This window comes from Sprattus sprattus (assembly GCF_963457725.1).
Source record: "Sprattus sprattus genome assembly, chromosome: 12".
In the NCBI taxonomy this organism is placed as follows: Eukaryota; Metazoa; Chordata; class Actinopteri; order Clupeiformes; family Clupeidae; genus Sprattus; species Sprattus sprattus.
The window spans coordinates 8,007,612-8,031,815 of record NC_137910.1 but is presented as its reverse complement, the minus strand read 5'-3'; the positions used below and the strand labels follow the sequence as shown (position 1 = coordinate 8,031,815).

The window sequence follows — 24,204 nt, the reverse complement described above, 5'->3', positions numbered from 1 at the left end:
TGCCCTAACTGCATATACTAACATTTTCAGGTGAGTATATTTTTATATATAAACCATTCCCTTATGAAGCTCAACAGTATTTTTCCTCATTTCCCTTATTTGTCGTTGCTTACATGTTGATTTAAAAAAAGGAATACGGCCTAGGTCACCTGATTTTTTTAACCCAGAGAAACAGTAGTCAATGATTACTGCTTAAATCCTACACACTCTGATCACCTTCAAAAAAGTCAAAATCTACATGAAAAAAAGCTTAACAAGTTTATAATGTTTATGCCGTGTTAGTTCAAGATTATCGCTCTACCATTAATGTGTCCTGTCAGTATATCCTGGTCCCGCCACAAAATGAAAGGCTGGTCCTGCCACAAAATGAAAGGCTAGTAATTGTGGCACGTTTTTTTCTCCCTCATAATAAACTTCTATTGAAGATTGAACCTGTCATAAAAAATGTTTAGTTAGCAGTCAAGATGATTCCAAAGGATTCTTTTTCATAACCCCTTCTACAATTTGTCATAAGGGGTGCCAATAAATGGGAGGGGTCTTTCACCTATCTGCAACGAAACCTTTATAATCCATCCTACACACAAACCTGTTTTCCCCACCATGGAATCTTATGATTTATGTATAGATTGAGGTTCAGCGGGGTTTTTTACGTTTGACTGGAAATCCTAAAATTAAAGCACCACTTCTGCCCCAACAGAAGTCTACCTGGTGCTACATTACAATGCCCAGAAATAATGTCAATGCTACATGTACAGTTTTAAAGGTCTACTTATAGATATTGAAGAATGGACTTGGGACCACTGAAGGAGTTGGAGATACAAAATGTACTAAAAATAATTAACATCATTCCTGCATGATGCTTCTCAGTTCTCACACATTGCTTTCTAACATGCTGTTAAATATAAACACAACGGTGAAAAATACTTGCAATCTTAACGTCTAGCCAGCTGGACAAGGTCTTTGGTAAGGAAGTATTTATTTTTGCCCAAGTTAGAACTGATGAGAATTAGGGCAAAACAAGAAGTAATCACAGAAGAGTGCTTTTTAAAAAGGGGCAAGACGGTGAGCCCAGCCATAACATTATTGCTCATGATAAAATGCACAACCGAGTGACAGAAAACTGACAATGGCATTTCAAATGCATATTTAAAAACAAATGACATTACTAAAATTTAAAATTAAATAAAAGATAATAAAAGGTCTGTCTAGCCACAATAACTTGCATTTCCCCCCTTTATCAGAACAGCTTTCCGAAGACTAGGATCCGGAGAAAATTCTTGTCTCACCAAGAACAAGTTGATGCCATTGAAAAGGTAGATGAATGGATCCAGCCTGGCAAACCATGTACCAATTTTTCAGATGGTTCACAACTTTTTAAGTACTTAAAATACGCTAAGAAACAAAACTCATACATAAACTTTCAAACGCCCACCGGAACAAGGAATGTGTGAATGGGTACAGAAATGACAAAAACTAACACGTTAAGATTTCTTTCCTAAAATGTGACAGATGAACGGGCTTGGAGGACCACCTAAAAAAAGGTATTAAAAGGCAATGAAATCAGTTCAAGCAAGTTTCTCCTCTGAATTAGCCTCACCAGTATGGTGATCTGAAGGAGTCCTTGCTGTATATATACAGACATACTTACATACATACACAGATGCAACTGTACAGGCCTACTAAAAAAAATGTCCGAAAGCATTAGGTCATCACAGCATAACCTAATCCCAGAGATCCCATTTTGCAGCATCCTTATGTTGTTTTCCTAAATCCTTTCAAGATGGGGTAGATGTTTTCAAATGCTTCATAGATTTCTCCTCTAACCTTGGCGCCTTTGAAAGGAAGGGAAAAATAAAAAAAATAAATGACAATTTTAAATCAAACTGAGTAGCTGAGACAAGGGGATAAATGCAAATATCAACCACAGGTGGGAGGGGACCTTTACAGTGTGTTATTTCGATATCTGGCACAATATTATATCAAGACAGTGGCACCAAGCATCCAAATTCAATCAATGTTAATGAATTTATCAACCAATCATTATGATTTAAATTTTATTTTGGTACATATGTCTACTCTTGCGTCTGAGGCCCACAACATGGCGGGAGACCTCATTCTTCTCTTGAGTCACAGTGGAAATTGGTAAGGATGTCTCAGTTGAGGAAAAATGTGTAATGTACTGCAGAAACAAAATACTTGCTGTATTTTTAAAATGTAAAGACTTGCAGTAATATTAATGTTGTGAATATCGTACTGTGACGTATCATCACCTCTATAGCATTTTTGACCCCTTTAATCAAATCCCAGAATATAAATAATTTGAAGAAAAGTTCTCACCTGTGAGTACTACTTTACCAGACACGAATATCAAAAGCACAATTCTAGGTTTGATCATTCTGTAGATTAATCCAGGGAACAACTCTGGCTCGTAGCTGAAAATGGCCGAACAAAACAACACAGGTTAATCATTTAAAGACTAAAAAGAGGGAGATAAAACCCAAACTGTTAATTTCTTTAACTATAAAACCCTACAATGTGATCCTCTCTGATAGGTCTTATTTAAATTCATCTTCGAAGACTCAAAGAATCTGAACGACTGCATTCAAAAGATGCGGTTCTTAATTGTAATTTATTACACTTTTTGTCAAAAGTCCCTCACAGCACTCTAGCCGTCCGTTCTGTGAGTGAGCTCGAAAAAACCCTGGTCTTCATACATAGTCCAGGGCATCAATAGTAAATAGGAATCAAAGTGGCTTGCACTGAGCCTTACACAATTCCATCCAATCAAGACGCTGGCCGTTGAGCTCAAATATTAAAAACCTTTTGCCATAATCAAACTGCACCTTTAATATCTTTGACCAAACATTGGAAAGTGACCGAATAAGACTTTACCTGCTGAACTGCTGATGGGTGAGCACCAGTCCTTCCAGTCTAATGGGGAACTTGACGTCACAGCTGCCCACCATGTTCTGAATCTTGAAGTCTAGGAATTTCGCAGGGAAGCCCAACTTCTGCACTACTCTGGCATACTTCCTGGCTGCGAGGCGTGATTGCTCTTCACTAGGGGGGGAAACCAAACACATTTTATTTGGCCTCTTGCTGAGTTCTCGTGAATACAAAGTCTCAAAAACCAGGTTCCCATTTCCATTTTAAAAATTCACTTTCTAGGTAAAAATGGTCGTTGGTGGTTATGTTGACCACATTCAATTTATTTTCGTCATTCTTGAAAAGATTACAGACTCACTACCCTACATTGGCATATAAACATGCTAAAGGTGGACATGGACACACTCCCATTTCTTCGGACAATATTCTGAGGTAGCATTATTCAGAATGAAAGGTTTTAAATCCATTATCTGCATGCATTAACATAACATTAACATAAAGACACAATGGATTTCAAAATGGCTTCCATTATTCAATGCTAATGTGACAAGGTCTTCACCTTTTGGCTCCTGTGCACACCATTTTTCCTGAGCTGAAGATGAGAGCAGTAGTTCTGGGCTCTCGTATTCTCATGATGACTGCAGCAAAACGCTGAAACGCAGGACCAAACCACTTGCCTTAATACGGTGCTGTGAGTAAAATTCAGTCTAAACATGGTCAGGCAGTACATCTTTTATATGAATCTGTTATGAAGTTTTACCTTTGGGTTGTATTCAGCATTCCTGGCTCGCAATGCTATTGTCTTCAGGTCTAATTTGCACCCCAAGTTGACCGTTGATACAATATTTCTGAGAAGAAAAAATACAAACAAAGGCAAAGATAATGAATAAAAACACAACAGACTTGGAAAGGCACTCCTGCACCCTGGTAGGGCTGGCGGACATGACCTAAAATTCATAACATCAAAACCAACATAACCCTCATCATTTCACAAATCAACATTGATGTCTCTTGAACTGGCAACTTTCAAAATGATCATTACTCACTGAAGCTGGGGGACTATTCCGGAACTTTCTGACGCAGGTGTGGCGGGGGTGATTGGGGTCATGGGCGTAAGGGGGTTGTAGAGTGGCGTGTTGCCAGGCAGTGCCGTTGTCGTGGTGATGGACTGGGAGTGATAAAGCTGGGGGGTCTGTCCGGAGGTGCCCGCAACACCCCCTTGTTGTGCCGAGGCCTGCTGCTGCTGTTGTTGTTGTTGTTGCTGCAGCCTCTGGTGCTCCTCGAGTGCAGACAGACTGTTGGTGTTCGTCACAGGCTGTGGGGTCAGCCCAGTGCCATAAGGCATCATGGGACTGAAGATCGGAGGACCAGGTGTCATGACGCTCTGCGTGAAGAGAATACAGACAGACATGGTGAGCTTATTAATAGTCTCACGTCTGCCTAGTACTATTGTACTGTGCCTTTACAGGTCCCACGGTAATTTGAAGCCACTTTTCTTTATGTTGGTATGGGTCTCATATTCAGAGTGATTTAGGCAATCGTCAATCCCCCAAGGTGTTACAGTATTGTTGCATCACAGTAACTCACCTGCGGAGAGGCGAGTCCTTGGGCAAAAGGGGTCAAACTGTTCTGCTCCATGGCTCTTAAATAGGAAGCCAACACCAGCCAAAAAGCCCAAGGAAAGAGTGTATTTGTCACACCTCACTTCCTTTATGTGGTTTCCACCAAAAGCCAGTCAGAAATAATTTCCACTCTATCCCTTTTCCAGGATGACACTTACATGGAAACCTGTAAAATACACACACAAGAATTGGGTAATACAAGATGAAAGACGTATTCCTTGTGTCTAGGTGACGTTTATAATTCAGGTTTCGAAAGACGACTAATGTTCATGGTTCATGCAACATTCACCAAGGGTTCATGTAACATTCACCAAGGCTTTGGGTGAGACGTGAATGTCAGCAGGCCTTCAAGCCCATACTGTCAGCAATATTTATCTGACTAACGAAGCAAAAAGCTACTTCATCCTCAGTAGTGCTAGCTAGAAAATGTACATGAATAGGTTTGACCGACTTAACCAGCTACAGTTATTAAGCAATGTACCACAAAAATAATAAAAACGTAGGGTACTTATACTGCTACAAGGTATGTTCTCTTGCACTTGTGTTATATTCCAGTGGATATCGAGACAAACGCTGACAAGTCTATCAACTCACTACGTGTCCTCTTACCAAGTTTACTGACAACGTAAGTCTGCAACCTACAAGAAGTAATTCATTAAAACTAACGTTACCGTTAGGCAGCTACTAGCTAACGTTAGGATACCTATGAGCTGGCGGTTTTTGGGTCGTTTGCATAAGGGCACGCAAATGCACCAAGACTTTGTTTTAAACTGCCTTGCTGGTAAACTTGAAAAGTCATGGATAGCATCGGCTAAATTTACTTTATATAGCAGCTAGTAATACAAGTAACAGTAGTTTCATGGGCATGCAATGCTAGTTGGCTAACCCTACGTTACTAGCTACGCAGAGCAAACAGACAGTAACGTTGACTTTTTGTCATACCCGTCACATTTGTGCATTATTCAGATGATAAATATAGGTTCTATAAACGAGAAACATTTAAATGTTCACCTGCTCTCCAAACTTTCGTTAAAATTGAAGTTCCAGACTATGTTAGCATACCGCAGAAAAGGCAGGCACAAATCTGCTGCGCGCAAAACACGAGAACACCAGGTTCCTGTCCTCCTGTTAAGAACTTCCGACGACAGCTAGAGGCGCCAAAAAGACACGAAATGAAAGTGATCGTACTACCTACAAAGATTTGACGTAGGCCTATGAAAAATCTTTGCTACCCACATCTGTGTGTCAATTCCTTAATTCATATTTATCTAGACTATTCTGTCTTGTCTGTGAAAAAAAAACCTGAAAAGATGCACCGATACCCATCGCTTGCATCAGTGGATTGTGTGTAGGAGGAAACCATGCTTGTAATTATGCATTATTTCTGACGACTAACCAAGTCAGGTCCTAAACAGCCTTAGTGTGATTATACTCAAGTAGGCAGTGACATTTAAACAATGCTCAATAGGTAGTAAGGGGCCTTAAGTTTGCCAAGAAAACCACCACCAGCCTGAACCATTGATACAAGGCAGGGTGGATCCATGCTTTCATGTTTACACCTAATTCTGACCCTACTATCTGAATGCAACAGCAGAAATCGAGACTAATCAGACCAAGTAAACTTTTTTCAAATCTTTATTGTCCATTTTGATGAGCCCCTGCAAATTGTAGCCTGTTTCCTGTTCATAGCTGAAAGGAGGGGCACCTAGTGTGGTCTTCTTTTTGTAGCTCATCTGCTTTAAGATTTGACACGTTGTGCGTTCAGAGATGCTCTTCTGCATACCTTGGTTGTAACAAGTGTTTTTTTCAGTTATTGTTGCCTTTCTATCATCTTGAAGTAATCTGGCCGTTTTACTCTGACCCCTGGCATCAACAAGGCATTTTCCACCCAGCAAAGTGGCGCCCATTGGATATTTTCTCTTTTTCGTACCATTCTGTCATCCTAGAGCTGGCAGATTTTGAAGTACTTGGACCAGCCCATGTTCAAAATCACTTAAATCACTTTTTTTTCCCCATTCTGATGTTTGGTTTGAATGTAAGATCCCTTGTCTTGACCATGTCCAAAATGCATGGAGTTTCTGCCAAGTGATTGGCTGATAAGATATTTACTTTAACAAGCAGTTGAACCGGTGTAACTAATGAAGTGGCCGGTGAGTGTATATAGGAGTTAGAACTTCATGGCTCACAGAACACTAGTTCATTTCAAACTATTTTAGCTACTGATATCTGAGCAGTATGCCCTCTCTGTGAGTGGGCAAATGTGATGCGGTGCAGAACAGAATAACTAATACACGTACATTCCTTAATGGGAAAAACTTTTCTAAGCAATAAGTATTGACAGACATAGGTGGTAACATTCTGATGTTTCATTTTATTTTTCAGAAAGAATGTAAAAATAACAGTGCGACCAAATAACCCATTCAATGGAAATAAACAGCCAGGACAAAAATAACAAGGAAGAGTTTGGCGGGGAAAAAGCAGAATGGATCAGTCTTTTCTGAGAGGAACCGTCTCCTCTCTGATACCCTCCTTGGTGATGATGCAGATCTTCAGGGCATCACCGGTGTACACATCTCTCTCTGCTGCTGAGATGAAGACATCCTTCACCAACTGCACAGCCTTCTCCTGGGTTAGGGGAACGTGCTGCACATTCTCCATGTTCTTGAAGCCAATCTGAGGATGAAAACGCATGATTATATTAGGATCTCATTTTGATAAAATACTCCTCGGTAACAGATGTTTTACATACTGGCTGGATTATTATTAACACCACAGACCATATCAAGATGAAGCCCTTCATTTTTTTAACACACACATAAGATCATCATAAACTCTTAAGTTGGCAGCTGCCCTCAATAGAACTAGGCCTAATAAGAACTTAACTTAGGTTAAGATACAATGAGGTCAATATTCTTCACAAATGAATTCATAAAAGACAACTGAAAAGTACCTGGTTGTCTAGCAGGGGTTGCAGCATGGAGCTGGCTGAGCCTCCTGCTTTGTAAGTGTCTCGCTGGTATGATCCAACTGGGTCAAAACTGTAAACAGCTCCTTTCCCTGTAGAATGTCAAGATAAAAACAAAAAAAGTGTTTATTGAACATGGTCAGTAAAATCCTAATTGCAGTGTCAGTGCAGATAAGAAAACAGTGCACCAAAGACATTTCTTCACATTCTATGGTCAATTAATGAGCTCTAGTATAAAACTAGGTTTCTGTGCTAAATTACATTCGAAATGTGTGAGTTTTGCTGTGGATAAGCTTTTTAAATTCAAGCTTAAAAAATAAAACTGACTGCATATATCTATTCTTTGTTTTAGCAACGGGACTCGACACCAACATGTCCGGACAATGACTTGCTCTTTTCACATGGGCTCCATTGGAGATTATACGGTAGCTAGCTTGTTAGCTAGCCAGCTAGTTTTTCATATAAGGCTAGCAGGAAAACATTTACAACTGCATACTTGCAGCAGGTTGTCAGCTATGTTTTGTCAGTCATTGTAGCTAGCTACAAACCAGCTTTCCCAAAGCGAACTAATGCCTAGCCAACTTGTTAAGTTCAGTTTAGTTTTATTTTATTTCTGTCCTCCCTTCATCTGCGTAACCATATGATAAACCAAATTATATTTCCATGTTAGGTGAGAATGCACCCGTCACAGAAAATCTCCTGTTGTGTGGTAAACTAAAAGTGCAACATATGGGTTCATATGCGTAAACAGCTTCAGACGGTTGAAAAATCTCCGGAGGGCCGTCACTGCATTCTATCATGTTGTCATTGACACAAAATAAACCCATGTTGCATGCGGAACCTGCGCACATGCATTGTGGAGAATGTTGCTAATTTTGATTGATGCTAGACAGTGTTTACTGTGTTTTTTTTTAAACTGTGATAATCAACCACGGTTTTAATGATAATTAAAAATGTAAATGGTAGTACCAGCCAGTAGTTTACAGTGATATATATTACTATTGCTTCATGGTTAGATTACCGGATGAATTAATTTAAGATATAAATATCCATTGAGGTTGGAGACATTAATAGCCTAGATACATTACAAATGTTTTCCTACATGTAACCTTCAGCCTTACCAACATTAGCCATATTTTTTGTTTATTTCTGTGAAGGGAGAGGAAGTAGGGGAGTACAAACATAGTAATGCAATGCCCCCAATCTGCTTGGGCTGGGGAGTATGAAATAATTTAGCTCGATAGCCGACAGCTAGTCAATCTTACATATAGCTCCTTTAAGAGGTTTGGTCGCTAAAAATAAAAACTGAGGGCATCACTGACTGGGCATGTGTTCACATTTGCCCACTTATGACACAGCAAGTTAGCTATGAATTATGTTTCAATGACTATGGTCATGGTAGACGATCAACTTATACATCTTCCTTTGAAGAAGTTGTACTTACCCTCCTCATCCAGACCACCGATGATGTTGTACACATAGTAAGGGAAAAATCTCCGCCCATACAGAATTGTTGATAGCATGGCAGCGATGGCTCCGCTTGTCATGCTCTTGTTATTTGAGTGCTTGTACATCTGAGGAGAAGCAGGTTTAACATTTCACTTTAATCTAGAAACTAGAGGAGCGTGATACACTCATCTGAAATTACCAACAATATAATGAAAGAAAGAGTATTTCTGATGTAAAGAGAAACAAACATTTGGGCAAAGTGCCTCTTCAGCCAAGCTTCTTGAATACTCATCTCACCTTGAGCCTAGCATCAATAATTTTGGTCAGAGTTAGGCAATCGCCATGAAATCCACTGCTGCCAATTACTGTTGTGCCAGTCCTGAAAATTAATTAAAATTGTTTCAAACAAGCGTGATGGCTACTGTACTGTCAAATTGTTCAGATCATTAGAACATGTAACCCTCAACACACCTCCCAAAGTCAACTGTACATCTTAACAAGATTTCACTCACTAACTAACTAACAACTCTGACACAAGAGGAGTGCCATATGTTGGGTGGTTAAGTCTATTCACTTACAGCTTGTAGCACTTTGGAGAGTCCCGACTGTGGATAGAGTAGCCTTCACTGAGACGTGTGTCAGAGGCCACAATGGCAAAGTCCTCACCGGCAACAGCCAACACAGTCCTAAGGAGAAAAACATATGTAACGCTACATTAAACTGACACAAGGCATAATTTAATGGAATACAACTGTATTACAGCTGCAACATGAACGCGAAAGCGTAACCGTGGAAAGTGAAACTCAGGTTGAAACATTTGCTACCCAGTCAAGCTACAAGAAGCTCTTAAACCAAACTCAGCTGAAAAAAATACAGCAATCCAAATGTCGTGGGTTTCTCTGCGACCTCGAACATCAGTAACTTATATCTCTCTAATCTCATATTTAATATAATTTATAGACAGATTGGCTAGCCTGAGTTACGTTAGCAATTTACCACAACAGATTTGGGATGGCTAATTATCGAATCCTAAAGTCATCGTTGCTTAGCGTATTACCCCAGTGAATAAACTAACGCTGGTGGTGTTACTCTCAGTTCTGTAGTGCGCAACCCAAACGTAGTGCAGAATTAAGGTAGTTTAGCGAACATCAACTCCATAGTTGTCTTTCTTCCTTGCTAACATTGGTATCTAGCATAGCTAGCTACGTTAGCTAGATTAATTCGGTTATAACGAAACCAACGTCGGCCTTTATACTTACCCTCCGTTGAATGAATAGGGAGAGAATCTGTGCTCTACTGGGCCAGTATAGTGATAATCTCTCATTTTCCCATTTTCACTGTACGAATCTGATGAAAACATTGTAGCAACTCGTAAACACAGCTAACTAACGTTACAAAAAAGCATCCGAACTGAAAGGAATACCGCTGTCTCACTGCAATATGGCCGACACGGAACATGCACACTTTTTGTCTAACTGCACCCATAAACAGCGAGACATTTGCTGCCACCAAGCGGCTTGGAATTCAAACAATCTAGATTAAATATATATAGTAAATAGTTAATAGTAACTATAAATAGTTTTAAATAGTATTTTGCTACATATAGTGACTTAAAAATCAATGTAACACACTGTCATCGTGCAGCCTCAGATTCGTATTCTTGACAAACAGGTGTTTTCTATTTTTTTAAATGACATGATTACTAGCAATAAACATATAATTTAAGTGATTTTTTTAAATTAAATATTCTATTCTTTTCTATTCTTGATGATTTTCAATAATTCATCACAATGTGACAAAAAAATACAGAGGCCTCTTATTTCATCATGCTCTTATTTTGAAGCTTCCTGTTTATGTCACTGCCCGCCATTGAAATGACCAAAATGGCAACTGTACTCTCACCAAGACAGTGCGACAGTGGTCCTGCGACACCTGGAACGCAATCTTTAAAGGTAGTAGGTACTCACACGCAATAGTTAAATTGCTTTTAGCAGTGTAAACATCCAGTTTGAAGAATGCATTACATTGCTTTTGACATTGCTTATTGACAGAGCATCCCGCCTTTGTTTCATTCATCTCAGCCTAGCCGTTGACCATGAGAGCTCACGCAGTTAGCTGTTGACCATAACATTTGGCTATGTTGCTAAGATAGCAAACATTCTCGTTTTAGCTGGCAAACATTGATTATATCATATTGAGGTCACAGTGACAAAAATACATGCCAGAACATGCCATGTTTATAGCCAAACATAATTTAGAATGTGATTAGTCTCGACATCGGGTGTATATAGAATATAAATATATAGTAATTGATTCCAGACAAACATATAGTGACTGTTATTTTCTGTAATCTTGGAAGGGATCGGTATTCTGCAGCAGCTCCCCATTAATAGTGATACATTCAGAACTAACTCTACTCTGCTTTGCCTTTTAGGATGACAACTTCACGGAGGAGACCTCTAATGATGGCAGCCAAGCCCCTAAAAGACGCCGAATGGGCTCCGGGGATAGCTCTAGAAGTTGTGACACGTCTAGTCAGGAACTTGGGTAATTAAAACAAATTATCGGCAGACAGTTTATTACGTTGACTTATTGTTTGTGAATTTTCTTTGCAATAGATTCTCCAGTCACTTTCAACAATGTTTCCACCTCAACAGACCCACTTATTTCCCGGCGGAAAACTTAACTGAATACAAATGGCCACCAGATGACACGGGAGAGTATTATATGCTGCAAGAGCAAGTTAGCGAGTATCTGGGGGTGACCTCGTTTAAACGCAAATATCCAGGTAAGTTTATATGTCTTTCAGAATACAAACAGCTAATTGACGTAATTCATTTAACTGTTGTGTATAATGCAAGATATGAAATCTGCATATGTTCTGCTTCCCAAAGACTTAGAGAGGAGGGACCTTTCCCACAAGGAGAAGCTGTACTTGAGGGAGCAAAATGTCATCACTGAAACACAGTGTACTTTGGGTAAGTTTAGTTCTGTAACAGTAGAGCTGCTTGATTGAATTACATGTTTATTTATTTATGTGTTGAATGCTTTGTCATTACATATGTTTCACTCTCTATATGCATTAAAGGCACCCAGTGCAACTTTCGAGGCTTAAAAATAAACATTCAATTTCTAGTCTTTTTTACACGTAGTAGGTTTCAATAACTCCATACCATTACATATCGACATTCAAGGAGCAAAGATGAGACGTCGTTGTGTGGTGAGAACTGATAGAAAATCGTAAACAACAACAATCGCCTCCATTTTTTCCCCAAACCTTTATTTATTGGTGGCACCAATAAATAAAGCAGGATTCCAGTCAATGGAAAAATGGCCTCTCCCCAACGGCCATTGTTGTTGTGTACGATTTTCTATCAGTTCTCACCACACAACGACGTCTCATCTTTGCTCCTTGAATGTCGATATGTAATGGTGTGGAGTTATTGAAACTTACTATGTGTAAAAAAGACTAGAAATTGAATGTTTATTTTTCGAGTCTCAAGCCTATAAAGTTAAACTGGGTGCCTTTAATATAAATTGTAATGAACATGTTTTTCATTCCACTTGTAGGCCTCACAGCTTTGCGAAGTGATGAAGTGATAGACCTGATGATTAAGGAGTATCCAGCTAAACATGCAGAGTATTCAGTCATTCTCCAGGAACGGGAGCGACAGAGGATACAAAAAGAGTACTCAGTCAGTACTCAAAGTGCGGTGAGTAAAGCATCATTCTCTTTTGTCGTGTTCATCCTCTTCTGCTAAGTCCCTCTTGGCTTCAGCTAATCAGATCAGGGGTGTTTTCCGGTTCATGTAAAACAAAAAAACAAAGTTGTGTCCAACTGAATCTTTCTGAAAATGAAATACCTCTCATCCTTAATTTAAAAATTAGACATCATTTTGTCCATTCTGTCACGTAAGTTTATAACCGTCCATATATAACTTTTTTCCAAGCAGCAGCAGACACCACAGAAAGTTGAGGCAAGCAAAGTGCCAGAGTACATCAAGAAAGCTGCCAAGAAAGCAGCTGAGTTCAATAGCAACTTCAACAGAGAGCGCATGGAGGAGAGACGAGCATACTTTGACCTTCAGACACACGTAAGCTGAAGTCATCTACAAGTTAGCCACAGACTCATGTATTTTGTGTTTCCTGAGCTGATTCGTTTTAAAAATCAAATGGATTTACTTACTTTAGCCTACTGAGAGGATTACAAATCCTTATTTCATATGGGTAGTCATTTTTGTTCTTTAAACTTGGCTAGTTAGGTTGCTGTGGGTTGTTTGCGCAAAGTGTCATTAACTTAAGAAATCCCTGCCTTACAGATCATCCAGGTTCCTCAGGGCAAATATAAAGTTTTGCCCCCAGAGCACACTAAAACTGGACCCTACCCTGTGGCCCTAATCCCTGGGCAGTTTCAGGACTACTTCAAAAGGTATGTCGCTCATGCTTTTGTCTACACTCACTTTTGATTTGTGTTACTGTCATTGTTTTAGAAAGTCTGTAAGAGGAATGGCAATAGTTCACAGGACGAGAGAATACAGTTCAATAGCGGTTTTCAGTTAAGAAAACCGCTTTGAAAATGTAAAATGATAACTAGTTATTGCCCACAGTCAGAATGGCAATATTCATTCGTTCAGTAATTATTTAGTTGTTGTGCATCTTTGTTTCATCACAAATCAGTTTTGTAAATGCAGTTCCCATGCTGTGAGATGCTGTATGTACAGCTCATGCTGTGGAAATGGATCATGTTTTAAAAATGACACAAAACTACAATCTCATGCAAATATCATTCTTTCACATATTTGTGCATACAGGTACTCGCCCAACGAGCTACGTTATCTGCCCTTGAATACTGCTCTGTATGAGCCTCCTCTGGATCCGGAGCTTCCAGCACTTGATAGCGACGGAGACTCTGATGACGGAGATGAGGTGAAAGGAGAAGACGGCAAGAAAAAAGGCTCATCAGTAAGGAACTATAACCTCTGTGTGTTTGTAAAGCCTCCATTTATTAATTTATGATAATTTCAAGTATTGTATGGCACAAACCACGGATCTCTTTAAGCCTAAAGTCAGCACTCCTACAGAGTCATTTCACAGTTAACAGAGCAGTTCGGGTTTTTTTAAAACAAAAAGATGAACTTGTGATTTCAGGACAGCTCATCAGGGAACACATCTGATGGGGACAGCCAGGATGGTGGGGTCCCCTCCAAAGGCAAAGCCAAGGTCCGCAAAGACAACACCCCGCGTGCCCTCCAACACAAATCCCACCCTGGGTACAAGGTAGAAGAAAAAAGCCCCTGATCTTCCTCTTCTTTTTTATAATTTTTTTTTTCCTCGACAGCACTTTTCTCCTCCAGCACCTTTTCCCCATCCTCTTCCTAACCCCTCAAAACACCCCTCTTCAGAGGAGAAGTCTCTTTTTTTTTTTTTTGGTCCCAGTTAGAACTTCTGATGTTCCGTCTCTCACACACACGCCCGTATAAACACTCACACTCCTCCAGAGGACTGTAGCTCTCGCTGTGACTCTTTTGATCACCAGTGGAACTTACCTTCCCCCCTTTTGACAGTCAGCCTTCTCTCCGCACTCTCCAGTCCGATGGAGCAGATCCTTACGCCCAGCATAGAAGTGTGGAGCAATAACTCCTTTCAACCCTTCTGACTACAGAAGCTTTTTGGGGGGATGGTGGGGGGGTGTTGAGGAAGTTTCTTTGAGGCACTTTTTTATTTTTACAGTTACTTAGCCCTCAACTGTAAATGTATTTTTTTTTTTTTTTTTGTGAAGTAACTTTGCTTTGAATGTCCTTAAATACCTCTATGCTGCTCACTTGCCGATTGGACCCATTGGCAAAGAAGCAGATGTGTGTGGCTGCTAGAACCATTCACTTTTGACCTTCTTTTACCCTTCAAAAATAGGATTTATAAGCTACAGGATTTTATAAAAGCTCTAAGTAGATGACTATCAAAGTTTTTGAAAGTCATGCTTTGAACATCACTGCCGTATGTTTTCAAATATAAATATACACATATTATGTTTTTGATGCGGTATGCATATTGTTTGAACATTGTGTATTTTTCAGAACTTGAATTGAACTTGAGTGTATGAAGAGACACAGATTTCGTACTATCAACTGTGTAGATTTTCTTGCTTGATATGACAGTTTTGATTTCTGGGTTGGATTGATTGCTTCTATTTTGTGTGATTTCTGTTTTTAATTTTGAAAGAAAGGGATCAACAAAAGATCTACCTTATGGCAGTTTCGCTAACAGAAACCCTCTAAAAGCAATATCATTAGCACTTACGTTTACTAACAAAAGCTTAGTAACTCAGCATCAAAATGGTAAACAAATCTTATAATTTCAGACAGAAACTAATTCAGTTTAAAAGCCTAAATAGACTTTTAATGTCATGTTCAGCTGGCAAATGTATGTTTTCATGATGTTGATAGCAGCAGGGTGCCAAAGGTAAACTGGGTGGCAAATTGGTTTGCACTCTGCACTTTTTCTTTTCAGTCCTTTCCATTTTTCTGGAATGCCTGTTCTCTACCTCCATTGATCCCCCTTTCATGCACTCTAAAGACTTTTCTTTTTGAATTGGCAAATTTTTGAATATATAGAGTTGGTGTTATACTACATCATGCCTTATTTAAATGTTTTGTTCTTCAGAACTCCACTCATTATCCCCCTTTTTTTGTCCTTTTTTTCAAAAAATGTCTCATGCGCTCCAAACAACTGTGGAGTTGGTTAGCCTAACCTAAGCTTAGTGTCTTCTTTTCGGTTTTTATTCATTCCTCATGTGCTGGCATGCACTGACCAAACAACCCTTGGTTAATATTTGATTCTTTTGAGTCTCTTATTTTTTGTCCTTTTACTTAAACCAGAATCTGTAAGTATTGGTCACATTAGATATTCTCATTGATATTTGGAGTTCATTTCCAATTAGAACTCAGCATAATAAGTTAAAAGTTAAGTTAAAATTCTCCTATTACCAACCCCTCCTGGGTCCAGTTTCTGTTCATCCTCTGTTGTCAAGAATGCTGTCAGTAATCTGTCTTTTGTCCTGCCCGTTTTTGAAATATACCTGTTGGAACAACTTGATTGGAAAATGATTCATTTTGAAAATGATTGCTTTCTTGTCCCTACTGAATCTATGAGATTGCTGCGTTTCTTGTTTGGCTATTAAGCTCCTATTCTTGCACCACAGCAACAAGCTACTGTCTTTTAGACATTTGTTGACCGTTGATATGCTCAACAATATCTCTCTCTCTCTCTCTCTCTCTCTCTCTCTCTCTCTCTCCCTTTCTCTCTCTCTGATTCTCTGTTTCTTTCTTTCTTTTGCTGTCTGATCTTAATGTTTGTTTCCTCAAAGTTGTAAGTCTTTAGAGTTGGTTAGACCTTTTATGTCCGTATTGGGATAGTTCATTACCGTTACACATTTAAATAAAACGGTTTGAAACCAATGTAGATGGCCAATGGAGGGTTTCTTTCAAATTATGCACATACTGAATGCATATTTTGTTTGACATATGTAGAGTTAGAATATGGGTGTCAATAATGCATTCACCTTAGAATACGTGCATAAAACCAGAAAAGTGTTCGTTTTTTAAAACAGATAATGTATAACATTTTTACCTCAAGCTGGTGTGAGGAGAGAAACTTAATTGATGATCCTGTATTGAAATACGGTGTGATGACAGCAACCACTTAAAAGTGTCATAAGTCTTTGGCTACCTCTGGCAGTAGTAGCACAATTGCTGTGATGGAAGTATTCACCTACAAGTGTGATTACAGAATATCTTTCTGGTGGCACAAGTAACTTGCTACTAGAATCCTCTTTTACTTGTTCATCAAATATGTGATATTAATGAATGTAGTTTTTGTTGTTTAATCTTTGTTTTTGAATACTGAACTGTTTTCTCTTCCTGTCTGTAGAGACCTGTGCAAAGCTGGGTTTATCGTGATCAGATCTGTCACCACCCTGCTGTGTTCAAGATTCTGCATCTGTTGCATGCCATTATCGGTCCTAATCCATTGGCGTTTTATGTAAGGGATAATGTATTGTCCGGAGGTCATTCTCCAAAAATAATTCCCATACATTATCCAATACATTATCCCGCTTATTATACGTTAACTTGCCAAAAACGATAGAAGACATTCGTCCAACATACCTCTTTTTAATGATTTAGTTGCCGTTTCATGAGTCCCGTTTAGAAATAAATAGTTCTTCAAGCAAATAGAACTTTGAAGTTTCAGGTGTTGCATAGCAACCCATTACTTGCTGACTTCAAATTACTGTCTACTCGTTAAAATGACTGGCCTTCTGGCAGAATGATATGAAAGATGTGAATTAGAAGTACAAAACCCGTTGCCAATGACAGCGGTCTTTATCTTTTCGCAGCGGTATGTTATCAGGAATTAATGTGACCTATGACGTAGGGATGGCCCATTCAAATCAACGGTACTTTTTGGAACATTCTGAAGAGCCGTATAATAATTAGAATAAACAGTAACCGTGATCAGCAGCTATTCAAAGCCTTTTCACTACGTCACAGAATCTTGAACACGGCATTGTTGACCTGAATAAATCCGGGGGGGAAAAAGAAAAGAAATGGGAAACAATTGTGTGTTTTTAAGTTCATGTCATGAAGTGCTCTTGGCTTTGTTGCCATGGTTTTTTTGCCCTTTCAGCCTAAGGTCACTCCCAATGATTTTTGTGGCATATGCCAGAAGGGTAAGAAGTCCAACAAGAAGGGCAAGCCCGAGGCTCTCATAAACTGCTCGCAGTGCAAGAACAGCGGTAAGCACACACCTCTGCGTAGACAACAGAAACAATCCAGTTATCATGAACATGTCTGGGATTAATCCCCTAAAGAAAGTAGATGTGTTATTGTCACACTCTGTATATCTGTAAGGTTATCCACTGATCGTCTGTTTTCATTATCAATGCAAAGATGCCAGAGACGTATTGTACAAAATTGGGTTATACTGACCAACCTTGAAAAGACATGCAAATATTGATCTCACTCGTACACTCACGAATTATGTATTCATAAAATATGACCTCCAAGCAATCTTAGTGTTTGAGAAGGGGGGGAAAAGACACATTTTGAACTGTGGTCCTCATGACATTCCTGTGTAATACCAGTCAGCCCACATAATTACATTTTGGGGCTCTATCAATAGTTTAGTGTAATGGGAATATGTATCCATAGACTGATGTGGTTTGGTAAGGCTGTATGGTTGTGTGTGTGTGTCAGGTCATCCGTCGTGTTTGGACATGAGTGTGGAGCTGGTGGCCATGATAAAAACGTACCCGTGGCAGTGCATGGAGTGCAAGACGTGCACTGTGTGTGAGCAGCCCCACCATGAGGAGCAGATGATGTTCTGCGACAAATGCGACCGCGGCTTCCACACATTCTGCGTGGGAATGGACTCTCTCCCTAAGGGTATAACTCCAGCTTTCGCAGTCCTCTTTTCTTTTAACCCCCCCCACAATTTTCTTTTGGAACTGTCTTTTACCTTCCTGTATTATCTTGTTTTATTTGCCTTTTTATTGTCATCTTACCTTTCCTGTTCTATCTTTCTTTCTTTCATCACCTCATCACTTCTTTCATTTCTTTATATTTTTTCCTTTTTGGGCTTTTCATACATTTATTTTCCTCCTTCAGCAAACAAACCAATGTTCACAAACATATGCATAACATTTGCTAAGAGTCGTGTTTGTTTGGTTATGGTCTTTCTATGCCTCCCAGAACACAGTTGCGCAAATACCACACTGTCAGACCAGATTTCCAGTGTCTTTTAGTGTAAATATGTCCCTTGTATATGAACGACAAACAATGAACATAAATGAGACTGGAGTTGCCCTTAGAGTAAACCTTAACCCAGCTGCTCTCTAATGATATTTTGATATAGTAATATGAGACTTGGGATGCATAATTTGTCATATAATTATACAATCACCTCAGAGCTGTTTGATACATAGAGAGAAATGCAGACAGCCTGGCGAGATCACATTTCATTGAGTGCTTGAAGTGGCCTCATCTGCTTTTAAAAGTAATCTTGATGAAATACACTCCCGATATAGGGTTGGATGATAAGGCATAGTATAGCATTACTCTATTTAAATTAGCCCCTTAGCACGATCATACATATATGTTTGTGTGAGTGAAGGTACTTTCATTTGGCACAAGCTATTTAGATATCCATGAACATCCTCATTTGCTAAAGCAAAGTTATTTTGAGGCTGGTTTCCAACTGAATAGGATTTAATCTATACAATCCGCCGTTCTCAAACTCTGAATATCTCTGGGTTGCGGATTGTCCGATGTCTGAAAAATGTGCACTGTGAAAGGGTTGAGCACTCCTGGTCAAGATTTCTGTTACTGTGAATAGCTCAGCAAGTAAATTAAGTTAAAGTTGAAGATTCATATATTAGGAAATATTTCTTTTTTATTTCCATGTTTTATGCTTTCAAAATAACAAAGAACAAAAAGGGGCCCAAAGCAAAAGTCTGGGCACCCTGCATGGTCAGTACTTAGCACCACCCCCTTTTGGCAAGTATCACAGCTTGTAAACGCTTTTTGTAGTCTTTTAATTCTTGTTAGGGGGATTTTGCTCTCTTCTTATAGCCTGCTCCTGCTTTGTGGGATTATTTGTTTGTATTATTTGTATTTATTTAGAGAGTTAGAGGAGCCCATGGCTGCTGATAGTGGGGATAAGGTTTGAGGAGTTTGCATCACCTGGCCTTTCCTAACAATGATTGTGAACATGCTATAGCCCGAACAAGCTAATTATGCTCTGAGACCTTGGGTAAAGTTATCTGAGAACTCAAATCTCTTGGGGTACCAAACCTTTCGCACGATGATCCTTTCTTTTTTTTTTTTTACTCAAAAATTGTAATAAAAAATACAATACTCTCATCCTTAGAATGTTTTAAAGGATGCTTCAACTATTTGCTTCATGCCTTTTTGAGATCAGTTCAACTTCTGCTCACTTAACTCTTAACAGTAATAGAACTTTTGACCAGGGGAGCCCAAACGTTTGCATGCCACTGTATGTGGAATGTGGCAGTTGCTAAATATCCAATGGGCAATTTACTGGCTGGCTGAAAATTAACAGGACTTTGTGGCTGGCCAACACAGGATGTGTTGTAGTCTGGTGCATCTAAAAAAATACCTACAGTATTTACACTAAGTGGTAGCTCCCACCCAATTGTGTTTTTGTGTTCTGTTTTGCAGGTTGTTGGGTCTGTGAGATCTGCAACAAGGACTTCTCCACTCCGAAGAAAAAAGGGGCCAAGACGCCAAAAAAGGGGAAATCGACCCCTAAGTGAATACAAGTGTAGACCATTTTGAATAAGCTTTTTAAGGTCTCAGGTGATATTTTGATGAAATGATTTGTTTATATTCGTTCAGGACTTTTGTATTGCTCACCTAGGTGCTCCTATCATGTACTGTAAATACTGACTTGCCTTGTTTTAAATGTAGATCTTTTTGTATTCATTGTAATAAACAGTGTTTATTAATGTATGACAGGCATCATCTTTTCTTAAATAAAGTTTTTGATAATCAGATGACTCAGATGCGATAATCTTCTTTCAGGAGTAAATGCAGTACATTAGTAGTACATTAGTAGATCCCTAGTGTTCTTCAACCCAGCAGAGAAACACTTGAGCAAAAGGCTTAAAAAAATCTCTAACCTTAAATGCACAGGGACAGTGGCTATGGTCGATGAACAAATGAAAAAGAGTATTGCTGTTAATGATTTTAATTTCATTTTGTTTCCGTGTGTTTTTGTACTTCACAAGAGCTGTGTGCTCCAAAATGAAAGAGAGCAGAAAAAAGAAGGGATAGTTAGAGAGGCAAACAAAGGGCTGGAGTGAGAGAACAACAGATACACACCAAAGCCACATGTATATTTAACAGCTGGCAGCTTGAAGGGGCCTGATTAAGTCACCTGCGAGATGAGTGGCCTCTCACTGTGACTGAGTGACCGTGTTCCCGCCACAAATCAGAGAGATCCTGTTACAAACTCTTTCTTTCCTTGTCTCCCTTTCCGTTTATCTTTTTTCCCTCTCACCATTTTAGTCTTCTCCCTTTCTTTTATTCTTAGCGCAGAAAACACATCTGTACACGTCTGCCCTTTTCTCTCTCTCTCCCTTTTTCTCTGCTGTAAGCTATTAACACTATTTAAGGCCCATCTCCCCTCCCTTCCTGTCTGTGGCTTCTGCGGTGAGGTAATGCGACAGATGGTACCTGACGACTGCGGTGAGAGCAATAGGTGACATACGTGGGCCTGTCTCTCTTCAAGTGTGTAGGTGTATTTGTGTGTGTGTGTGTGTGTGTGTGTGTGTGTCTGTGTCTGCTTTCCCCTGTTACATGATAGGTGTGTGTGCTGGACAGCAGCAGCAGCAGAGAATCCGCATACGGACGCCGCCCGCACGCCTGAATGGCAGCCACCAGGCGCCCCATTCAGCAGCCGGTGTTTGTGTTCAGGGAGCCCGGGGCTCGGACACAATGGGACGCTTGTAAGCGCGCGGCTACATGGCTTAACCAGGGCAGCACGGGGCTGCGGGCAGATCTGGGGCAGGACCTCGGGGACCTCTGGGACCCGGGCCCAGCCCAGTCTCTTATCTGGGGCCAGCTCAGAGGCGGGCGGGCGGCTGGCACGACGCTGGCAGTTACGGTGTCAGTTTGTCTGCCTGTCCAACCGACTTGGCGCTGAGTCCATCTGCTTTTGTGCACCTGACAGATATCAAGTTGGTCTGAGCTAAAGAGCAGCCTGAGGGATCAGGTGAGGGTAAAACCTGAGGTGGCACCAGTGTTTGAATTTGCCATGTATATACTTTTTTATACTTCGTTCTTAGACAGTTGCACTGTTTGTTTTGTTTTGTGTTGTGATGTATATTATGTGCAAGCACACTGAGAGCCACTTCACCAAGTCAAATTCCTTGTTTGAGCAAACTTACTTGGCCAATAAAACCTGATTCTGATTCCGATGTTGTTTTCTGCATGCTCTTCCCTTTTCTGTAAGATCTCTGCTAGTTGTGAAGCACCGACAGAGAACACACTCAGTGTCTTACACCTAAATATTACTGTGGACATATTCTTAGCTTGCTCAGTCAGTAGGGTGTAGTCAGTGTTGCTTTCCCTGCTGTTGTCCATGATTGACAATGTCTTTAAACGGGCTCTATTAAGCGAGAGGAAATTATTTGGCTGGTAGTTCCTTAGACAGAGAACAATTGTCCGAGGAGGTCATAAACTGACCACTAGATGGCGACCAAGTGTCACTCCCAGTGATTCTTCAGCGGAGAGGGTCTCTGGTTAGTAGATGTTTTTGCTACTACGGATAAATGAATAGTTCACATATGTATTTTTTGAGTTGGACATTGTTTGTGGACATTGGGTGTAAGTGATGTTGTGGAGGTACATGTGCATAAGTTCCAGAGGACAGTAGGGGTGCAATGATCTCTTCAATGGGAACATAAGCTTTGAGAAATGGCATTAAGTTCAAAAGTTAGTTATTACAAATCTGAATATCTCCTCACTCCAGGGTTTGTCACATGATAGGGAAGTAAACTGGTTTTCCACTACACAGAGAACATCACTGAGCTGTTTGTAAATTAACCACCTAGATCGTTTCCATCCAGAGCAGATAGGGGGCAGAACATTCTCAGTGTGTACTACTGTGACGGTGAGTTCAGGAGTTCCTAGGAAAGTGCCAAGAGGAAAACAAACTATCAAAGGCTGTTGACTTTTTACCTATTGATCTCAAAATATTAGGTTTTCAAAAATATAAAGAGAACTGATAAACAATGCAAAAGATGAATGTCTTAAATGTTCTTGGCCGTAGTTAAACAGTTTAGAAATGCTTGCTGTTTGTGTGAGAGACTGACTATGCTCTTATATCTTTGAGCATATTGATTTTACGTGTCATTTTGTTTTTTATTTTTTGTGTGAAAGACTTGGTTGCATCTCACATGAGTATGCTTTGAGTCATCAGAGCAGATATCTTGTGCTTAACACATACACACACACACACACACACATACACATGCTGTGAACGTGTCACTGCTGCGTTTGTCGCAATTGACTCCGGGCACTGGCAGCCACCTCCCCTGAGAGCTGGGTCTTCAGCTCGACTTGCCATCTTCTCAGGGAAAAGCAAGATGGGGAGGTGGCCGAGAGAAGAAAAAAAAGAAAAGCTGCCACTTCTGTGGCCTCCCCAGAAAGTCTCCTGGGGAGGGGAGGGGGGGGGGGGGGGGGGTGGGCTGTCCCAAACACTGCTTGAAAAATGGGGGTCCCTGCTGTGATTGACATCTCGAAAGGACCCTGTCCAGATGGAGAGGTGTGAGAACCAGTCTCCCAGCAATAGAGAGCTGCCGAGGGGAAAGAGAGGATGGGGGATGAGGGGTGTGTGTTTGTGTGTGTGTGTGTGTGTGTAAGGGGGGGGGGGGAGGGGGTGTGCTGCAGTCTCTTCTTCTCCTTCAACTGCTGAGTCACATGAAGCCTTTTGTGTGGAAGGCAGCAGCTGATGTGCATAAACACGGCCGTGCACACGGCCCTTGCGTGGGACCGACGTGGCACTTTTGCAGCTCAGTAATCAGCAAAGGCAACAATGCCGGAGCCTCGGGCTGGCCGTCCTTCCGGCCACGCCACTCACGAGACACAATCACAACATCCTGGAGCGGAGTTTCAAGGTGAACTTTCCACGTTAAGCTGCGTTGCCTTCCAGGTTCTCCTCAATGCCTCGCCTGTGTTGGTAAACACCAGAGGCGTTAGCGAAATCCAACTTGATGAAACCCCGGCTTTCTGGGCCCTGCATATCTTCATTTGCACGCACCCCCCACTCCCCAACCCTCACAACTTAGACCCATAACACAGAGGGCTAATCAGACTGGATTTGCGGAGCTTAACTCCCATCTATCTCTCTTTTTAATAATACCCACACACACATACACCCCCCCACCCAAATGTGCAGGGGCTGTTGCGTGGAGGGGATTAAGAGGAGAACAAGGATTCCTCTCTCCTCTCACGGATCTTCTGCCTCTCACCCCTCCACACTCTCTCTTCCCCTTTTTCTGCTTGATGTGAGCAACTGATGACCCAGAGATGGCTGATCCCCCGGGGGATTAGTGCTCTCTGGGCCCCGTGGCTGTGAGGACACTGCCATCTGCCACCGGGCACATTCAGCCCTAGCCTGGCAGAAGGCTGCGTCATTTGTTTATTTAAATGGAAAACTTAACTTTCCCAGGACAGTATGACCCCCGCCAGGCCCCTCCTTTGT

At 40.6% G+C, this 24,204-nt stretch overlaps 3 protein-coding genes across 3 annotated transcripts; 1 reads left to right on the top strand and 2 right to left on the bottom strand.

The window, feature by feature from the left end:
• Positions 1 to 1,022: 1,022 nt before the first annotated feature.
• On the bottom strand, positions 1,023 to 5,598 carry tbp (TATA box binding protein). Its single transcript, XM_080848733.1, has 8 exons — positions 5,520 to 5,598; positions 4,474 to 4,674; positions 3,933 to 4,270; positions 3,647 to 3,734; positions 3,446 to 3,537; positions 2,893 to 3,060; positions 2,338 to 2,432; positions 1,023 to 1,832 (listed from the first exon to the last, which is right to left on the bottom strand). The coding sequence occupies exons 2-8, from the start codon at positions 4,522 to 4,524 to the stop codon at positions 1,753 to 1,755; spliced, it is 912 nt and encodes a 303-aa protein (XP_080704859.1). The 5' UTR covers positions 4,525 to 4,674; positions 5,520 to 5,598; the 3' UTR covers positions 1,023 to 1,752.
• Positions 5,599 to 6,859: 1,261 nt separating this feature from the next.
• Positions 6,860 to 10,370, bottom strand: psmb1 (proteasome 20S subunit beta 1). Its single transcript, XM_080848613.1, has 6 exons — positions 10,182 to 10,370; positions 9,501 to 9,608; positions 9,220 to 9,301; positions 8,918 to 9,047; positions 7,459 to 7,565; positions 6,860 to 7,181 (listed from the first exon to the last, which is right to left on the bottom strand). Exons 1-6 carry the CDS (start codon positions 10,280 to 10,282, stop codon positions 6,996 to 6,998), a joined length of 714 nt encoding a protein of 237 aa, XP_080704739.1. The 5' UTR covers positions 10,283 to 10,370; the 3' UTR covers positions 6,860 to 6,995.
• Positions 10,371 to 10,799: 429 nt separating this feature from the next.
• Positions 10,800 to 20,251, top strand: phf10 (PHD finger protein 10; the record flags this gene model as incomplete). Its single annotated transcript, XM_080849397.1, has 12 exons — positions 10,800 to 10,874; positions 11,357 to 11,469; positions 11,580 to 11,710; positions 11,817 to 11,900; positions 12,493 to 12,635; positions 12,876 to 13,016; positions 13,242 to 13,351; positions 13,734 to 13,884; positions 14,071 to 14,199; positions 17,605 to 17,713; positions 18,174 to 18,362; positions 20,157 to 20,251. Exons 1-12 carry the CDS (start codon positions 10,806 to 10,808, stop codon positions 20,249 to 20,251), a joined length of 1,464 nt encoding a protein of 487 aa, XP_080705523.1. The 5' UTR covers positions 10,800 to 10,805.
• Positions 20,252 to 24,204: the final 3,953 nt, after the last annotated feature.

Bases quoted from the DNA above. Each gene is read 5' to 3' on its own strand.
- tbp (XM_080848733.1), bottom strand. From the start codon at position 4,524: ATGGAGCAGAACAGTTTGACCCCTTTTGCCCAAGGACTCGCCTCTCCG. The intron at 3,735-3,932 runs GTGAGTAATGAT...TTTTCTTCTCAG, and splicing joins GGAATAGTCCCCCAGCTTCA to AAATATTGTATCAACGGTCA. The intron at 2,433-2,892 runs GTAAAGTCTTAT...GGCCATTTTCAG, and splicing joins ACCCATCAGCAGTTCAGCAG to CTACGAGCCAGAGTTGTTCC.
- psmb1 (XM_080848613.1), bottom strand. From the start codon at position 10,282: ATGTTTTCATCAGATTCGTACAGTGAAAATGGGAAAATGAGAGATTAT. The intron at 9,609-10,181 runs GTAAGTATAAAG...TTTTCTCCTTAG, and splicing joins CCCTATTCATTCAACGGAGG to GACTGTGTTGGCTGTTGCCG. The intron at 9,302-9,500 runs GTAAGTGAATAG...ATTAATTTTCAG, and splicing joins TCTCCAAAGTGCTACAAGCT to GACTGGCACAACAGTAATTG.